General features: G+C 45.2%; 1 protein-coding gene across 2 annotated transcripts in view; it reads left to right on the forward strand.

Moving 5' to 3' along the window:
* The window catches only part of LRRK1 (leucine rich repeat kinase 1), an 800,699-nt gene that overhangs the window by 466,422 nt on the left and 315,305 nt on the right, over window positions 1–18,972 (forward strand). For both annotated transcript variants that reach the window (XM_085644543.1, XM_085644544.1), the window contains exons 12-14: window positions 5,624–5,700; window positions 14,747–14,876; window positions 16,492–16,604. In XM_085644543.1, coding sequence (XP_085500669.1) covers window positions 5,624–5,700; window positions 14,747–14,876; window positions 16,492–16,604 — 320 coding nt within the window. The remainder of the gene's footprint in view (window positions 1–5,623; window positions 5,701–14,746; window positions 14,877–16,491; window positions 16,605–18,972) is intronic.

Genomic DNA, 18,972 nt, shown 5'->3' on the forward strand with positions numbered 1-18,972 from the left:
TAGATGGCACACACATCCCAATCTGCCCACCAGCTGCCACTGAGCACATCTACAGGAACAGAAAGTCCACCCACTCCATCAATGTGCAGGTAATCTGCGATGCAGGGAACATCATCACTGATATCGTTGCCAAATTCCCTGGGAGCACCCATGACTCCTACATCTTCCAGAACAGTGGGATCTACACACGACTGCTTGCGGGAGAATTTGGAGAAGGATACCTGCTAGGTAAGTAACAGTGACGCTGCAAATCATAGTGTATTGAGGCATGTGACTGATGTCTCCCTTCTACTCACCTAGGGGACAGTGCATATGCCGTGCGGTCATTCATCCTCACTCCCTACCTACACCCATCAACCCAGAGTGAGAGACGATATAATGTGGCACACAAATCTACACGCAATGTGGTGGTGCGCACATTTGGACTATTGAAGAGCAGGTTTCGCTGCCTCCATAAGAGTGGAGGTGCACGCCAGTACACACCCATCCTCTGCTGCAAGATAATTGCCACTTGTGCAATGCTGCACAACCTTGCCACAAAGAGAGGCACAGAGGTCGAAATGACATATATTGAGGACAATGATGATGAGTCTGCACAGGCAGAGGCCAACGCAGCAGGAGTGCCAACAGCAACAGATGGGAGAGTGAGACGGGCAGAGATCACATGCAACTATTTCTGAATGAGTAAGGGGACACAGCCAGTAGTTGGATGCCATAACGTAGTTTAATCAGGCAGCACTACGCCACGACACAAAGGAAAACGTATTCCAACAACAATGAAAAATAAAATTTTGTCAGTTAAGGGTTACTTCACCCAATTGTGTCATTGTTTTGCCCGACGCTTTAATGTTTGCGCCCACGCGCACCAGTGCGGGATGGAATTGAGGGAGCGTCCTCACTGGCTGGGGTACCAGTGGCACCACGTTGACGCCTGTTGCTCCGACGAGTGTCTGGGACAGGGGGGGTTATGCTGCTCCTGCTGGTCGTGTCTTCTGTGTCGCCAGCATCCAAAGCGCCAGCTGCTGCAGACTGGCTGGTGAGCAGCACTTCTAGTGCACTTGTGACCCTAACCATCCCCCTGGACACATCTGTGCTGCACTGTGCAAGGCCCTCCTGCATCGCCACAGAGCGCCTGCAGATCAGCGATGTGGCAGTCGCCAGCCGGTTCACTGCCCTCGAGGTCTGATCCTTCCTCTGATGTCCCCTGCGCCGTGTGGCCCTGTCCTCATCGAACTTTGAGCACAGCAGCATGATGGATTGGGACATGTACCGCATGCCCCCTGCCATGGTGGTGATGCCCTTTTCAATGTTTACAAAGGTGTTGTTGAGGCCACGCATCTGTCGCTGTACGGACACCATTGCCCTTGCCTGGACGCGTTGTATTTTCACCATGGTGCCCTCAAGACCTGAGAACACTCCATGGACCTGCCCAAGGGGAGGTGGAATCTGCGGCCGAGCCCTGCGGCGCCGTCTGCCAACTGTGTGTTCTCCCTCAGACTCGGAAGGCACACTGGCATGGGTTACATCCTGGGGTACAGTGGACGTTTCCGGCCCCCTCGAGTCTTCGGACGATGAGTCGGTCACATCCAACCTGGCTGCAGGACGCCTCCTCAACCTGTGCAATGCAGGTGGTGAAGATGGTGGTGACACCTGCAGGACTGGGGATGCTGGCAGGAGCGGCGATGCTGGCTGGGGTAGTGTAACTGCCTGTGGTGCCGTTCCCTGGGCAGTACTGGTGGTGGCCTTCTCTGCGCTGGGTTTGTGGTGTGCCCTCTCTCCCTTGTCATGGCCAGTTCTGTGCGCAGTAGTGCCTGTGGACAGAAAAGCGACATCAGCTAAGTGTACCTGAAGCATTGTCTTGATGACATGACAATACATTTTCTGTACAGTATCTCCATGTCCTCTGCCTGCTTCTCGCTACTGTGTGTCACATGCCCTGTTATTCTGTGCTAATCGTATCATGTTTGGGCTTTCAGGGACTACATCTCATGATGCATTGCAGGCATGCACTAATACCTGTACTGGAGTGGGATTCTCATAGCACATTTGGGGAGTTGGGATAGGGGTAGGGGGGGCACATTGCTGTGCAAGCGTCTTACCTTGTTTGGAGGTGCCTCTGGCGGAGCTGTCAGCGTCCCCAATCCCCACGATGCTTTCTGGCTCAATGGTTGTCTCCACTAGCTCCTCCAGTTCTGTCAGGGCTGGTGCCCTGTTGCGTCCACCTCCTGTCTGGCTGGCCTCTTTTTTTAATTCTGCCACCTTCCTCTTCGTGATGATACGGATGTCGTACCACCGCTTCTTGAGGACATCGATGTCCCGGGGGGTCCCTCCCATGGCATTCACCTGTGCCTGGATTCCAAGACAGATCTTACGTTTCTCTGACTCAGGCACTTGCTGTGACTGTTTTCCAAAAAGCTTCTGGTGCTGCTTTACGACCTCCTCCACCAGTACTTGCAGCTCCTTTTGGCTGAATTTCAGCTTTCGCTTCCTCTCCCCTCCTTCCCTCTCTGTGTCCTGGCTGGCCATTCTTGCAGTCTCCAGGGCTGAATCAGGCAGTTGCTCTCTTCCTCTCCTCAGCACTCCCAGCCTCTCCAGAGTCTGCTGATTGTGTGCACCTGCCTGGGTGTGGCCACTCCCTGGTTGGGTGGGGTTTAGGTAGCACGGGATTGGCTGATTCAAGTCATGTGTTTTTGAACTACCGATTCGGTATTTACCGAATCGGAAAATACCACTTCGGTATTTACCGATTCGGTAAATTCCGATTCATGTTTACCGAATTTTACCGAATCGGTAATGTTTACCGATTGTTGACCTACATATAACTTACCGATTCTTAAATACCGATTCGGTAAAATTCGGTATTTAAGAATCGGTAAAAATTATTTACCTACATATGGCCCTAAATGCGTTATTTGACGTAATCCAATATCAATAGTTATAGGTTAATCAAAAGAAGACGTGGTATGATAGCCACTGTGCCGGATTTACGAGCGGTGGAGTGATGACTGAAACTATGCCGAATTACACTTCTAAAACGAAGTTCCGCAGCTAGTGCAACGAGTCTTCAAGATGTGCAGGCCTTAATACTACCCGCACAGTCTCTATCTGACAGTGGCTATCATACCACGTCTTCTTTAGATGAACCTATAACTGTTGGATATTGGATTATGTCAAATAACGCATATGATCTCTATTTGGATTACTTATTCTGCGCACAGTTGAGATATCCGATATCTACTCCTGCTCAGGATAATTCACCTACAAGGTTACAACCCAGTCATCCTGTTGTCGCCTCAGACGATAATGCCCTGAAAAAGTCCTTTGTTATAGGATGAAACACGTTGGCTGTTGCTTTTTATGAATGAAAAAATAAAGAAGAAAAATACCTCACGCCGCGCTTCACTGAGCGTGGATTTTCTATATGGACTTGTTTATTCTATAGTGGTGCAGTTCCGATCTAGTTTTTGTCAGATATCCCCTTGTGGAAGGGGGATGCTCATGGACAGGGGGCACTTTTTGAAGCCTGCACACAAGATAGCTCAATACCCTGAATATATTGGTGATTTTTTGTAATTGGTTCTGCAATATATTTGTGTTTGGTCCACTGTCCATTTTTTGTGTTTTTAATCTTTTGTCAATGGGCTTTAAGAAAATATGTACATAAAAGCAAAGCATTGTCACAATGATTAACACTAAGATGTGGCCTAATGGCCAGAGCTGGCGACGTAGGAGCTGTGAAACCAGGTTTGTCCAAAGTCGGCTCAACATCCTGTGATTCTGGGCAAATCATTTAATTTAATTGAGCACATAAAAAAAATGAATCTGGCCTTTTGTACTGTAATTCTGGGGTTGTATGATGGGGGCACGCATGGCTAGACCACGCGTGCCTCTACCAGGCAACCTAAACCACAAATGCATCTTAGCCCTGCATTCCTTTACCCTGCAATTTTGTGGTAAAGGCATGAATGGTAAAGGGGCACGCGGGGCTAAGGTCGCGACCCCCCCCTCCCTGCCCTAAGCTACAAACTCCCCACCTACCCCCCTGCCCTGAGGTGCAAATACGCTGACCCCCTCTCAACAAACACTACCCCATACCCCTCCCAACCCCCTGTGCTCTCGCTAGAATGACCCCAACACCTTCCACTGCCCTTAGGCCTCAAACCCAAGCCCGTCTTTTAAAAAACTACCTGACCCCCCTCCACAAGCCTTAAAAACGACCCTGCCCTAAAATCTACCCTGAGTACCCATACCACTTCCCCTGCCCTAAGTCCTACAACCCTGTCCCTTAACAAGCACTACCCCTAATCCCTCCCACCCCTGTGCTGTCCCTAAAACTACCCAACCCCTTCCACTGCCCTTAGGCCTAATATCCTAACCCCTAATTAAAAAAACAACTCCAACCCTCCACCAGCCCAGAAAATTACCCCGACCCTCCACCAGCCCGGAAAATTACCCCATACCCTCTCAGCCCAGAAAACGACCACGAGCCCCAAGCTAAGAAAACTACCCCTGACCAGTCCAGCCCAGAAAACTACCCTGAACCACCCAGCCCAGAAAACTACACCCGAACCCCCCCAGCCCAGAAAACTACCCAGCCCAACCCCACTTACGTCACCGCGGCTCTCTTCCTGGCCTGCGTCCGTCCCTGCTGCAGCTACACCGGGCACTGCCTTAAACATGCATATGCGTGGTGAAGGCAAGCATGGTTACGCTTGCGATGTCGGAACACGTGTGGCTGAGGCCGCGGTGTTCGGACTGTTTCCAGTAAATCTGGTGCTCGTCTAATGCGCTGTAATGGCCCAGGGCCACGCTTGCGCTGTAGTAAAACTGCAAAAATTGTTTTTTTGTAACTTTTGTGTGATAATGTAGGCTGATGTCGAACTCCATGGTTTTTTAAACATTTCTTACTGGCTCTCTCCTTCCCTTCAATACTTGCAAGCCGCCCTGCAAGGAAACACACTTTCTTTGAGGTGCCCCAGGCCCTGCACCCACTGAAGTGAAGAACGTTATATGAAGCATGTGCTCCGGAAGGGAGCTGTAATGGGAGGAATTTGCTGTTCTGGTGATGATCACTGTTCTGCGCATGCGCAGGGATCAGAGTCTAACCTGTGCTACCCATGGAGTCCAAAGTATCCTGGGCATGGAGATTGAACAAATCCCAATCTGGCCTATGCATGCATCTCCTGTGCTCAGCCGTCCAGAGTGTTAGTCAACCAACCCTAATAACAAAGGTACTCATGAACGAAGCTCCTAGCCACCTGGGCGGTCAAGATTTCCATGAATGTTATTCATTAGGGACAGTCACACATAATGCATATGGATGGAGTAATCTAATTTTGATCTGTAACGTGTATCTGTCTTGCTATACAGTTTCAGTCACAAGTGGTAGAAATATGCCTTCTTTACACTAAGCCTCCATACCATGTGGTCAGAGCGCTCTGTAAGCGGGCGTTATCTTGTGTTATTGCCTGTCACTAGTATTAAAATCACTTGACGCACAAATCCGCGTCACAGAAATCCCTCCGTTTTGCAAGTTCCTGTGATGCTCAGCCGTGTCTTTATCATTTAATCCTGTGAACAAAAGCATCTTTTGTCTAAAGATCTCATTTTCTCTTATTTGCAGAAATGACGAGAGCACTAAAACTAAGCGAATTCCGTTTTTTTCCAGTAAAAGCAGGTCGCGAGCAGGGACCGAGACAGGTACGTGAGCGCCGCGCCGTTTTGCTTTCAGTGTGTTTTTGATGTAATGTTGGTGCTTCTGCTTGCAGGAGGATCCCTCTCCCGCCGCGGCGGCTTCTTCAAAGCTGCCCGAACCTGTGAACTCCCACGAGGCCGGCTTCTCTAGCCGAGAAAGGGCACCCATCCTGGGCCTAGTGCATGGAGATGCCGATGGTCTGTTAGATTGTACTGAGGTGGCTCGACGAAGAATGTTTTGGCACACTGCATCCCAAAAGCAAGTTGCCCATTCATTAAAAAAAAAAAAGCAGTTCTTTCATTTTCTTACCTAATTAAAAGGATGGCTCAAGGGACTGGTGTCTAACTAATCATAAGCTTGTACATGTGCAAGGATGCCATTCTTGGATTGTGCCTCTTCAGTCTAACCTATCTTGGGAACACGTAGAAATGAGATTGCACCAGCCATTATGGAGGTGAAAGTATGATATGTTTTTAAGACACGTGGACCAACAGAAGCTGGATGCTCGACCTTTATTCACAAAATACCAAAGTTACACGCATTGGCGTAGCCAGTGTGACATGGACCCTAATGCAAGGAAGAAAAGGAGCCTCCTGGCTGCTGTTTCAACAGCAACAATCCGTGTTCAAATAGCCCCTCAGGGCCATGGTGTCACTGCACCTGCTGCACCAATGCAAGCTACACCCCTGGTTACACTGTCTTGTGCCATGAGTTGCAGGTTAGGAGCTCTCTCTGGGGTTGTTATATATAACCTCAGGAGCTATTCGGAAATGTTGGAGTATTGTTTTAGAAATGACTGCGAAAAAATGCTGTAAGTCACCTTCAAAAGGTATAGGACTGGTTCACAAACATTGGTGCTAGTACCTGTCCTTGGTGATACTGAGGCAGTGCTTGGGGGAAACACCATTGCCACCCTATTAATAAACCAGATTTCTGGAGGTGGTAATATATGACAAGAAGTCTTGTCCATATTTTTGTGATGGCATCATCTTGTGGTGGTGATGTTTTGTGTTATTTGATATACTGTGTTGTATTACTATATTATTGCACTGTGAAGTTGTTGTGTTCTATTCATGTTTTGCTGTTTTCTGTTAATGTTTTGAGTGTTTTGTTGTGCCCTAGTATGCTTTAATTGTGTTGCTGTGTTTCTTGTGTTTTTCAATATGTTATGTTCTGCTGGTTACTTTGGAGATGTCATCAAATGCTGATACCTTTACAGCCGAATGCAATTTCAATTCAATTCAATTAAAAAATTCTTTATTTTGGCCAATTTGGCCATAAAAGAGTACAAAGTAAAAGACAAAAGGGAAGAAGAAGGGAAGGCAAATTACATTTAAAATTCATTTATATACACATGGCAATATTTACGTACAGGCAAAAATACCCTCATCTGTAAAATATTTAAAAATAAATCCGGTTCCAAACGCTCATTTCGTAAACATTAAAGCTAGCAATCAATATCAATTAATTTACGCCGCTTGCACCACATAGCTAGCAGAAATTTAGAAAGTGCAAAAACAATAGGGCTCGATGTATTGGTTTTAAAAATTCTAAAAGCATTCAAGCAATGTTTGAAACCCAGATTTCTGCACAATGGTATCAACCAGTGTTTTCTTGGTTTGGTATATGCTGGACAGAAGAAGAGAACATGAAGCTCATCCTCTAAGTCACAGCTACAGCCCGGACAAGACTTATTAGAGGAGGCCGTCCACTTACTTGTGATGGCCTTGAGGGGTAAAGTGCCATGGCGCCATTGGATAAAAAGTTTACGCGCTAAAATCGGGAAGACAACATCCATGACGTCCTCAAAATAGTAAGAATTTTTGAATTCTAAAAAAGAGTTAGTAAGGGAACCTGCATTGGGAGCCGTGATTAAAACTTCCAGCTTTTGCCCTTTGTAAATTTTGGTGAGCATCTTTCGTGATATCCGGCTGCATGCCCTATCTGGGTCTTCCCACATGGATTGTAGGCCTAGACTTATAAATTCACGCTTAATGAACGTAAGCCACGGGATTTTACTTGTACAATTAAAACCAAGGATGTGTTTAAGTTCATCCCTGTAGTTTAGAAGATCTGGGGTAGTCCATAGTCTGTGCCAGAACCTTAGGGGTTTTACTGCTAGCTCGTTTGCAATAGGCGTCCGTGCCAGGTCTAACCTCAGCGGTGTTAGTGGAGTACTCTGAGGAAGCGATAGTAATCGCCTTACAAATTTGGACTCTACTTTAGTGATTTCAGGGGCAGCACTGTGACCCCAAAGCTCACCCCCATAGAGAGAAGGTGCCCTTGCTTGAGTCTTGTAGACCTCCAGGGCAGGACTCACTGGTCTAAAGCTAGAAGAATTGGAAACCTTTGAGATAGCACCCGACAGCTGTGAAAGTCTCATGTGGGATTTGGCCTTTTGCGGACCCCATGACAAATTTTCATGAATTGGTACAGATACTGGAAAGTCGTAACCCTTTCCAGACATACATCGCTCAGTGATGGATTTGCGCGAGTATACACTGGCGGGTTGAAAATCATGAATTGGTCTTGTCGGCGTTGATCTCAAGGCCTCTGCTCCGACAGAATTCCCCAAAGCCGTTCAATATCCTCTCAATCCCCATGGGAGATTTGGAAAGTAAGAGGGTGTCGTCCGCGAACATGATCGCCGGCACCCTCCTACCAGCCAGCCTTGGTGCGTCGTTGTCAGGGACACTGTCCAGATGTGAGATTACCCCATTGACATAAAGACAGAACAGGGTCGGTGCTAAGACACAACCCTGTCTCACCCCTCTGGCAACGGGGAACCTTGGTGACTGCGTCCCATTCTTACCACAACGAACCTGGGCGAAGTTCCCCTCATGCAATCTCACAGCCGAATGCAGCTCATGCCTTTAGAGTTCCTGTGAGAAGAAACCATTAACCAGTATCTACGGCGGTGAAATTAAACAGCTCCAACTATTCACATTTTTATGATACGGTGCAGTCCAAAACTGTGGAAATACCGGTGGCAACTCACAGCAGGCGCCTCCACTCTATGTATTTTTCTAGGCGCTATCATTGTTGCAGAGGAGAGTTACCACCAGCACTTCTGTCACCATTGTGCCATATATTAGCAGTTCGTGCTGTCCACTATATCGGGTTATATGCGTAATGCGTTCTAGTTATAAAACTAGAACCACTATGAGTGTAAGATAACTGTGGTAATGACAACACCAGAGTTCCCTGCATTATTTGTTATAGAGTTACCACCTGAGATGCTTCTCTTATCCCATTGTAGTGCATGAGTCTGTGATGTACGTGTAGCTTTAGTCCCCTCCGTAGTCGCACATTGGGTGCGTGCTGACACTTAAGCCCCGTTTTAGGAATTCTACTTCCATTAATGCTTTCCAGGTTAACCTGGTGGTTCTACAATACTCCTGTAGGCGGTCAGGTCCACCTCCAACCTCGGCAGCCTTCCATTCATTTAAAGGTGACTCTGCTGAAAAAGAGAGCTGTGTCCCCTCTCATAATCTGATAGGCGTGAGGTCCTGTGTAGGCTTCTAACTCAAACTCCACCCCGGATCTACCTACGTGAATGCTTCACTTCTCCACAGGCAACTATCTCCATGACACCTTGTTTGTCAGATCAGCCTCAACCTTCCTTGATGTCACCCCAAGCTCCTGCAGCTTTTCAAGAATAACCCCCATATGAAATTATCCCGCGCAGTCGTACATAGACGCCAGTCCCCAGTCCAAGCATACACACCCAAGGTATGGAAATCTGGAACCGGATTCATATGCACACTAAGCGCTCTCAGCCGCAGCCTGATTGGTGTTCCTGCCAAGCAGGACAATGTCACAGGTAAACAGACGCAGCGGGGTAGCGTGGGTTGCGTCTGTTTTCCGGGCAAGTATCCTTCCACTTTTTCTTTTAAAATGTTGTGCCCCTACGAATGCCCCAGTGCCACTAAAAATGTCCCATATATGTTGCGCTTGGGGCAACCCCCCTCCCGCCCCACTGTGGCCCCACCCACGCTATGCCACTGACCAGACAGGATGTTTTCTGGCTGCTGGGGGTTTAGGGGGCTGTGCTCAGAATATTGTCCTGTCTCTCGCTGCTGCAAAAAAAGTAAAATTGACGTCAAACTCGAATTTAACTTTTAAAAACCCCACACAAAGCCTAAAGTGAATATATTCGAAAACGATATCCAGACCCGCTACTAAACAGGCAACTCCGTTATCCTAAACCCAATCCAGAAAAGAATTGTGCTTATATCCTCAGATCTTGTGAGAACCATAATAATGTGTGCCTAGCTTCTATAGAATTTCAGAAATGATTCTCCCCTGTCTGCTGTTTACCCGCAGCCCAGAGGTTATTTACAGAAATGATAATTTTATGCAAAGCAAGTCAATAAAATTCCACTTAGCCTCCCTCACACACAAGACGCTTGTATCGAAGTGCTGTTTACACATCCAAAAATAATTCAGGGAAATTGAAGTGAATAAAAGAAGACCCTGAAGCTAGAAGAATCCTAAATAAAACACACAAATACAAAATACAGTTTTTACCATGTGGTTGGTTCTAAATAACAGAAATGTTTGGCACCCGTGGAGAGAAATAGGTCGTGCTAAGTAATTACTTTTAACTTAACCAGTATTCTTTTTAAAGCCAGATATAGTAGGCCATTAGTATTGCACTGCATCCATGTGCCTGGAATGCACATTTCATCGATGGAGTAGTGATACTGGGCAAACCTCTTGCACAATGAATCGCATCTGGGTTCCTATCATAGATATGGTGCGTTGTTCCTGTTTGCAACACAGAGCACCTTAAAGTAAGTACCTCGGAACTGACCAGGATACTGCACTCTATTACAACTAATGCGCAGCCATGGGGGCAGCCGCAAATTTGTACTGGCCTAGGAGTGGTACATTCAGTGAAATACAGAGCAGCTGACTGAAGCAGCTTTTCCAACTTTTCTTGAGCTGGTGGCAGACGCAGGCATTTGAAAGAGGGGACAGAAATCCCCCCTGCAGAGATATCCAGTGAGTGACTGCACCTGCGTGCAGGGGGATGTCTGCGGGGTCCATGAGACCCCTTTTATCCCATTGACATGATTATTGTAGTCTAATTTGTGGTCAATCAGAACTCCCAAATTCCGAGCTTTGGTAGCGGGCAGGTTGCCCATTTCTGCTGGCCTACATGAAGGCGTCCAGAAAGAAATTTGTGCTCCAAAGAATATGATTTCGGTTTTGCATCATCCAGCTCCTGGTCTGTGTAATGATTAAACAGGGGATAGGTCTCAGTATTGTGCTACATTGAATAAAGGAGTCATACCCAGGACTGGAGGTGTTGGTCACTCGCTATTTAAGGCACATGTGAAAACCCTTGTGATTGATCCCTATTTAATTGCAATTTACCAGAATTTCTATGTTGCACTTCTGTAGTTTTTCTGGCCTTTCAGTTCTCGCTGTCAGAATATTGTGTTCTCACAGGGTTCTGGGCTGTAACATTCACTGGATTCATGGTTGTACAGTATTGTTGTGTCTGGTTGAACTTTTAAAGTTAATTTTTTTTAATGGGCAACAGGCCAATGAACGTGATTGGTTTCCTTTCTATGTAATATGTATTATGTAGCTTCCCACTAGTCCAATAGCCACTTAAGTACGACCATTCTGTGTCTGAATTGCGTTACCTATTTAATGTATGGTTGTGTGTTGGGTTACAGCTGCAGCATTTTCCCGTTTGATTTATTATAATTCCCTATGGTTATTAATTATTAATTGCCTGGTGAGTTTTGATTTGCTATCATATTAGGAAACATCACTTTGTCAATCATGTGGCTTAGGTGCTGTGTTGTGTGTATGAGACCCAGTGCAATGTGTGTAATATAGTATTTTGTACCAGTGTATCCTTTATTGAGAATTGTGATGTTGGATAATTCTGGACTGTGTGATGAATCTATGGTTCATTTAGGAGAAATCAGACTGCCAGCTGCATTTAGGTGTAGTACTGTGTGCATAAGGGTACAGAATGTATTGCATAATGTATTCTGTTATCATTGGTTGAGCAGATGTGTCAAAAGACGCCCAAAACAAAGGCAGCTGCTCCTTCTCTTTTCTACTTGTGGTAGGACGGTGTCCAATCCTAGATCTCAGGAAAATGACCAAATACTCTTCAAAACAAATATCCAAAATTTGAAAAGTGCACATGGTTAACACTTTCTTTTGACGTGCAGAGAGACTGCTTTTCTGTGCTGGGTCCAGAGACTCCTACTTTCTTATACTCTTTCTTGCGTGTGGCAGAAGGTTCCTAAATGTTTTGGCTTGTGGCAAGAATTTCCAATTCCAAGACATGCCTTGCAAATTCACATTAGCAGCAAGGTTACTTTTTAGATGCCGTGCTCCACAGAAGCTCGGCTAAGAAAAGAGGCTTTCAATTTACATCCCTACCTAGAGGGCAAACTGATAGCAACAACATGTGAGCAATAGGTGCTAGAACACCTGCTCAGAACATAATGTGTGCAAAAACAACAATTGATGGACAGAATGCAGAACAATGTCATACATTCACCCCAGTACAGAGATCTGGGCCTAAATCCATCGTTTTTTTGCCCACTACGCCACCCCAGTTTAGACATGGCCATATGCAAATCAGTCTTGACCCTGTGCCCCATGGGAACAGTCCAGCCCGAACTGCCAAGCCAGGTCCTCCCTGGACTGGAAACAAGCATCCTAGGACCGGTTTCGGGCTTTCAGCCCTCGTCAGAAAATAATGTTGTAACGCAGAACATAATGTGAACATTCAGTGTGCATACAACATTTTGTCTTTAACCTTTAACCTTGAATAAAAGTGGTTTTCCTATTGTCAGTTTTGGAAATATCAGGTCGTCCATCACACCTGATTTATAATAGTTAGTGGCTGTATCTCGATAATCATCAAGTGGAACAAGGCCCTGCCGTCAGCCTGCATCTCAGACGTTCAGTCTTTTTATTTCGCCACTGTAAATGCATCAACTCAACGGTGATATGTACAATAAGGGGAGCATGCACCTGGGAGCTCTGTGGACTAGTCAGATATCCTTCTGACTAGGTAGGTGTACAAATATTGCCAATCTCTTGAGAGGCACAAATTTCATGACCTACATGTAGGTGTGGTGATGATCCTTTCCCTCCGTGGATGGGGAGGGCATCTAGACAACCTTACTGTGAAAGGTCTTTCATCATCAGAAGAAGAACATCTGGGCAACAGTCTTCTCAGGACTAATGCGACCGGACTCGCCATTGACTAATTTCTGTTGACCGCTTACGAAAAGACAGTTCTCATCATCGATAGTGTTCTTAGTGACCAGCATGTCTTTCAGAAGTGTCGGTGAGAGCCATCTGTAGCTTGTGTCAAGCCTTTAACAATCAGGCTCAAAGACAAACTGGTGCTAAGAACTCACTAAACTACAACCCTGTGATGGTAACAGATGTTTATATGAAACAGATGGTGGCCTTATCTTGTTTCAGGACCATTTTGTATTTGGACCAGTTGTTGGTAGAGTGGGGTTCTTTAGGCAAGGGACAAGCTTTAATGAAACAGGTGCCAGCCAGACATTGTCCCCAGCATCACCGACTTCAGAATGCTCTATCAGAAGGAGAACTTATCTCTGTCTGGGGGACTCACAACTTATTGGATTGTGCAGCCCTTCATCTGAACCTTGACCTATTCAGAAGAGCTCGATCAGCTTCAAAAAAACATGACCGCTTTAAAGAATAGAGGACATTTTTCTGTGCCTTCAATTTTACTCACGAAGCCTGTACATACACTTCTATTAACAAACGTTTGTTGGTGGATACAGTACAGGTCCCTTGTGTGTACTATTTTAATCCACAAGATTGTGAACCAAAGCAATATTACATCATCCCATTTGATAAGGATGTTTCGATTTAGAATATGGTAATTTTGTGCTAACTGTAATTAAATAAAAGTTAAGTCATACAAATTAGTTTTTCCAACCCATGAAGTTACCATTAAGGTATGCTGCATTGTTGCCACTAGCTCGATTGATAAACAAGAGGGGCATCCTAGTATGAAATGAATACCAAGTTTATGCGCCGTATTTGCCATCTCAGCCTCATGGCGCCAACAAAATTTTAGAACGTGAGATATGGCGCTCATAATTCACTTTCTAGAAAAAATATCATCCAGCTGTTGCTCTTGTACCTGATCTGCTAAGGTACAGAACACTGGTTAAGGTGTGACGTTGCTACTATCCGCCTGGGATAAGATGGTATCTGAATAAGATAAGATTAAAGGAATTTTCAAAATGGCAGGTATAAAGATGAACTATAGAAGTGTAGCAAGGTCTGTATTAGAACCCCTCTTGCAAACCACCCATATGTATAATTCATTTAAACCATACACCGATTTACAGATAAACCAATTAAGAGCACAATGCCCTTTTGCAAGAAGCAAAGATACATTTGAATTGGTCTTTGAGGCACACAAAACAGCCAGTTTTTCTAGAGCCAAACCTCTGCTTATCTGTTTTCATATCCCTCTGAGCCTTGCACATAGACCAGCAGATACGCCACCAAGTTAAAACAACCCTCACAGCTGATTGCATCTAAATTTAGTCCCTTCAGACTGGCCTTCAATGGATGATCGTTGTCCTCTTACTGCGTCTGAGACTTCGAGTTCAGTTGGAGACTCTAATTGTGGTAAGGGGGCAATTATCTCCCAGAGCCGCTCTTTCCCCTGACCACCAACACTCAGCTAACACCTAAATAAATGAGCTCTATTTAGCGGTGGTTTTAGCAAAAGAAGCAAAAACACTGTGGGAGGAAGACTGCATGGATGAATCAAGTCCTCTGCAATTAAAGTGAAGTCCAAATTATATAGCAGAACAGATTTGAATAGTTTACTGGGTGTTTTGGATGGAACTAAACTCTTGTTTTTGGAATCCTTCTAGCGCGAGGGGCAAATTATTCTGCGGCTCCCAAAACCTCTCTACTATCTCAAACTCTTGGATTAAGTCGCTAAATTGAATTTTCAAGCGAGGACACTTACTATCGATGGCTAATGTTTCTCTCTTGTGATTTCAGAGTGCGCGGTGGATTTGCCCCTTTTCCTGAGTGACTCCTTAGAGGTCCTTTGCTTGAATGACAATCAGCTGGAGTGCGTCCCACCCTCTATTTGCCAGATGAAAAATCTTACAGAACTTTATCTTGGAAAGTAAGTAGGGGAACTGTCTCATTTAGAAGAAAAGCAGCAGCGCAACAATAAATACATATTAATGATGGCAAAGCTGCAAATTTGTTGGACAGTTATTCACTTAATTTGCCTGTACATGAAAAGCGAATTTGATGCAATAATAAAATATTCCACCTTGGAGAACTTGAGATTAAGAATTTCAATCTAAGAAACAAATTAATCATATATAAATATAGATTAAATAATGTTTTGGAATTTAGATGGAAAGGGCTTATTGTATGTAGTCATTGCAAGACTAAGTTTATATTTAATAGACTTGCTAACTGCACTCCCACAAACATATTAGTAGGCACCTGCATCAGTTTTTAAACAGGAGACAAAAAGCCTTTTTTCTTATAATCCGTTTCAAAAGTGGTTTGAAACACAAGTGAAAGACAGTAAAATATTGAGCAGTATACATCACAGCATTTAGCACATACTAAGAAAGAAACGCTACTGCACTTCAAATGTCTTAAATATATGCATGGAAGATTAAGAGTGAAACTTAAAGCAGCACATCCATTTTAAAAACCCTTGAAAAAAGTCTAAGGGCCTGATTACAATCTTGGCGAATGGGATACTCTGTCACAAACGTGTCTGATATCCCGTCCGCCGTATTACAAGTTCCATAGGATGTAATGGAACTTGTGATACGTTGGACGGGATATCCGTCATGTTTGTGACAGGGTATCCCATCCGCCCAGATTGTAACCAGGCCCTAAGTCTCCTCATAGGAGCCCTTAAAGTGGCTTGCCTGCTTTGGCTCCAATAATATGTATTGCAGAATTATGTGTGCAGATTTTTAGCAGCTGGAATTACTGTTACTGACCAGAATCATCTCAAGGAATTCCTGAAGTTACATCTCATGAAATGGGGAATCTCCGCACAGGACTCTTTTATTCCGGCTGGAGTTATGGACAGAGTTCCCGATTCTGTGAGGTTTACTATCAACATTTACCAACTGCTATGAGCAGCTAGTACATGCCTACAAGGACTCCTGTGCTAATAGGGAGGGTGCCTTAGCGGACGTTGGGGTCATTTGGGGTGGAGGATGGAAACTGATACAGTGGGGTTGAGATTTCATTTGGTGGAATAATTGCCCCCAATGACCAGTTTTCCATCAAAATGGGGCATAGCATACAAATTGTGCTTTTCAAACTAAGATCCGTATGTCCTAGTATTTACCACCTTCGTTCCAATTCACATTGGCCAGTTTGACCTGCCGAAACGTACTTGGAGAAACTGCAGGGATGCTGTACCTGGTCATCACTGGGGTCCAAAACTCTGCATAATCTGTAATTCCAAACCCCTCTGCAGAAGGTGCTTGCTCAGGGGTCAGAGTTACCCAGTCGACCTGTAATCAGGGGCTTGGACTTTATTTGCCAATAACAGCCATTGCCACGTTGCCTACAGTCCCCGAGTAACATTCTCCGTTGTAAGGCTTGCGCATGCATTTCCAGATGCTCTTGAGCAGAGACCACTTACAGCTGGAAGTGGTTTTCCCTTCCATTGAAAACACCCTGTTCAGAAGGGCAGAGCTGGAAGGAGATTGCACAGTGCAGATGCCTCTAATATGTATGTGCCTTTCTCTGCCTAGTAATCCCGGTATCCGAGAACTTCCTGCGGAGCTTGGGCAGCTGACTGGCCTCTGGCAACTGGACATCGAAGAGCTGAATATAAATAACCTGCCTGGAGAGATCAGGAAGGACGGTAAGCCTGCTGCATCTGCGGCTCTGACGTGGAGCGCACCTGCTCGACTGGATTTTGGAAATTGAACTTTTGCAAGACCGTGTTTATTGCTGGTGTTGTTGCTTCCTTAAGGAAATCAATGTAGCTCGAGTGTCCTTTTCATGTACTCTGTTGTCCCATTTTGTTGGCAAATAAGAAATGTTTATGTTGGTTTGCCCTAATAATTACCTTCTTGGTAACTACCTACAGTGGGTCTGGTCCCCTGGAGTAGGTAGGGTGGGAAGGCCATGAACCTGCATCTACTGCACTGAAGCGCAGCTGTAGGGTGCATGGCTAATTTGAAAAACAATAGGTCCTTCAAAAACAATTCAACAAAAGAGAAATATAGACCAGAATCGGCTCTATATTATTATACAATGCCCAGCCGGACATTGCAGTTTAATGATCCAAAGAAAGGATAATATAAGCATACATGTGAATATCGAGTGGAGCACAGTCCTGCGTCCTTCAACACTTAACACAATTACATACAGTGACACAAAAGAACGACATTTATCAGGCTGAAAAGAGAAGCTTATTGCCGATAGCAATTACAAAGGCAAGCTTTCAGGGCGGTACAATGACATGCACAATTTTTAACATATGTGTTTAACATGCATGTTTGTACATAGGGTCGACGACGTTTCGATCTATCTAAGCAATACATAGATCATCATCAGGACTAGAGATAACCAAGCCTGAGAATACAATTCCTCGGTAGTAGGCGCACAGAATCGTCGCTAACAATTGAGAGGGACCCAGATAGGGTTGTGGTAAGGAGGGCAACCAGCCAGGGACCGGATAATCATTGGCGGGCAACCGCTGGAACACTTGTTCGTACCAGGGACGGAGCTGCAAGGATAATTGGCTTCCGTGTAGGGCGGTATGGATATCCAAGATACGCCAGAAATATAGTAGCTGCACGATCGCGATCGTGCCTGGTACGAACAAGTGTTCCAGCGGTTGCCCGCCAATGATTATCCGGTCCCTGGCTGGTTGCCCTCCTTACCACAACCCTATCTGGGTCCCTCTCAATTGTTAGCGACGATTCTGTGCGCCTACTACCGAGGAATTGTATTCTCAGGCTTGGTTATCTCTAGTCCTGATGATGATCTATGTATTGCTTAGATAGATCGAAACGTCGTCGACCCTATGTACAAACATGCATGTTAAACACATATGTTAAAAATTGTGCATGTCATTGTACCGCCCTGAAAGCTTGCCTTTGTAATTGCTATCGGCAATAAGCTTCTCTTTTCAGCCTGATAAATGTCGTTCTTTTGTGTCACTGTATGTAATTGTGTTAAGTGTTGAAGGACGCAGGACTGTGCTCCACTCGATATTCACACGTATGCTTATATTATCCTTTCTTTGGATCATTAAACTTCAATGTCCGGCTGGGCATTGTATAATAATATAGAGCCGATTCTGGTCTATATTTCTCTTTTGTTGAATTGTTTTTGAAGGACCTATTGTTTTTCAAATTAGTAAGTACCCTAGGTCCTTCCTACCTTACGGGTTTCCCCTTGTTAAGTATAAATGTAGGGTGCATGGCTGGCACTACCCCAAGGGGATTTCCTGCACTCCTACTTATTCAGGGAGCCTCTCTTTGATCACATATAGGAGTCTTGTGGACTGAGTGTGATAAGTAACGTTTTCATACTGGTAAGTCCACGCCTCTCATATTCCACCCATGCAGGAATGAATTTCTGGAAAATAGTGCAGGCAGGAGATGGTGCTATCAGAGGTGGAGTCCTGAGTATGTGAAGCAGATTGTGAAGAGCAGCCTGGATGGACCAGGCTTCATTCACCTCTAACTGGGATCCGTAGTGTGTACACAGCATGAGTGAAAAGTACTGGTGTGACTTTCACCAGTGCACCTACGTACTACACGTAAAAGCCTCATCGACAGACGGAGGGGGATATGGGACCATTGCATCGTGCTGACAGTCACTATGCACAGCGCGTTGAAAATGCTTTCAGTGCTTCAAACAGGAGTCATTGATTTGGAGCCTGGCTATTTTCACCTTTCCTGTTCTTTCCGCTTGATGACCTCATTTAATTAGTTGTGAGGCTTGAGGATCTGTTAGCAAGAGTAAAGAAAACATACTTTCTATGCAACTTTTGTAGTGTGAACCAAATATTCCATCCCGTTTTCAAACTTTCCTAAGGTCACAGTTGAAAGATGCATTCAGAAGATGCAGGGGGCTGAGGGCGAGAGAAGCCTTTAGGGTTTTCCATGATCTTGGCAGGATTCACAGTTATTGCCCGACTCGCCATAATTGGTGATTTGAAGAATCAATTGAGTGAAGCTGCTGCAAGCATTGGGTAGATAATATATATCCACTGG

This window comes from Triturus cristatus, chromosome 3_1 (genome assembly GCF_964204655.1).
Source record: "Triturus cristatus chromosome 3_1, aTriCri1.1, whole genome shotgun sequence".
In the NCBI taxonomy this organism is placed as follows: Eukaryota; Metazoa; Chordata; class Amphibia; order Caudata; family Salamandridae; genus Triturus; species Triturus cristatus.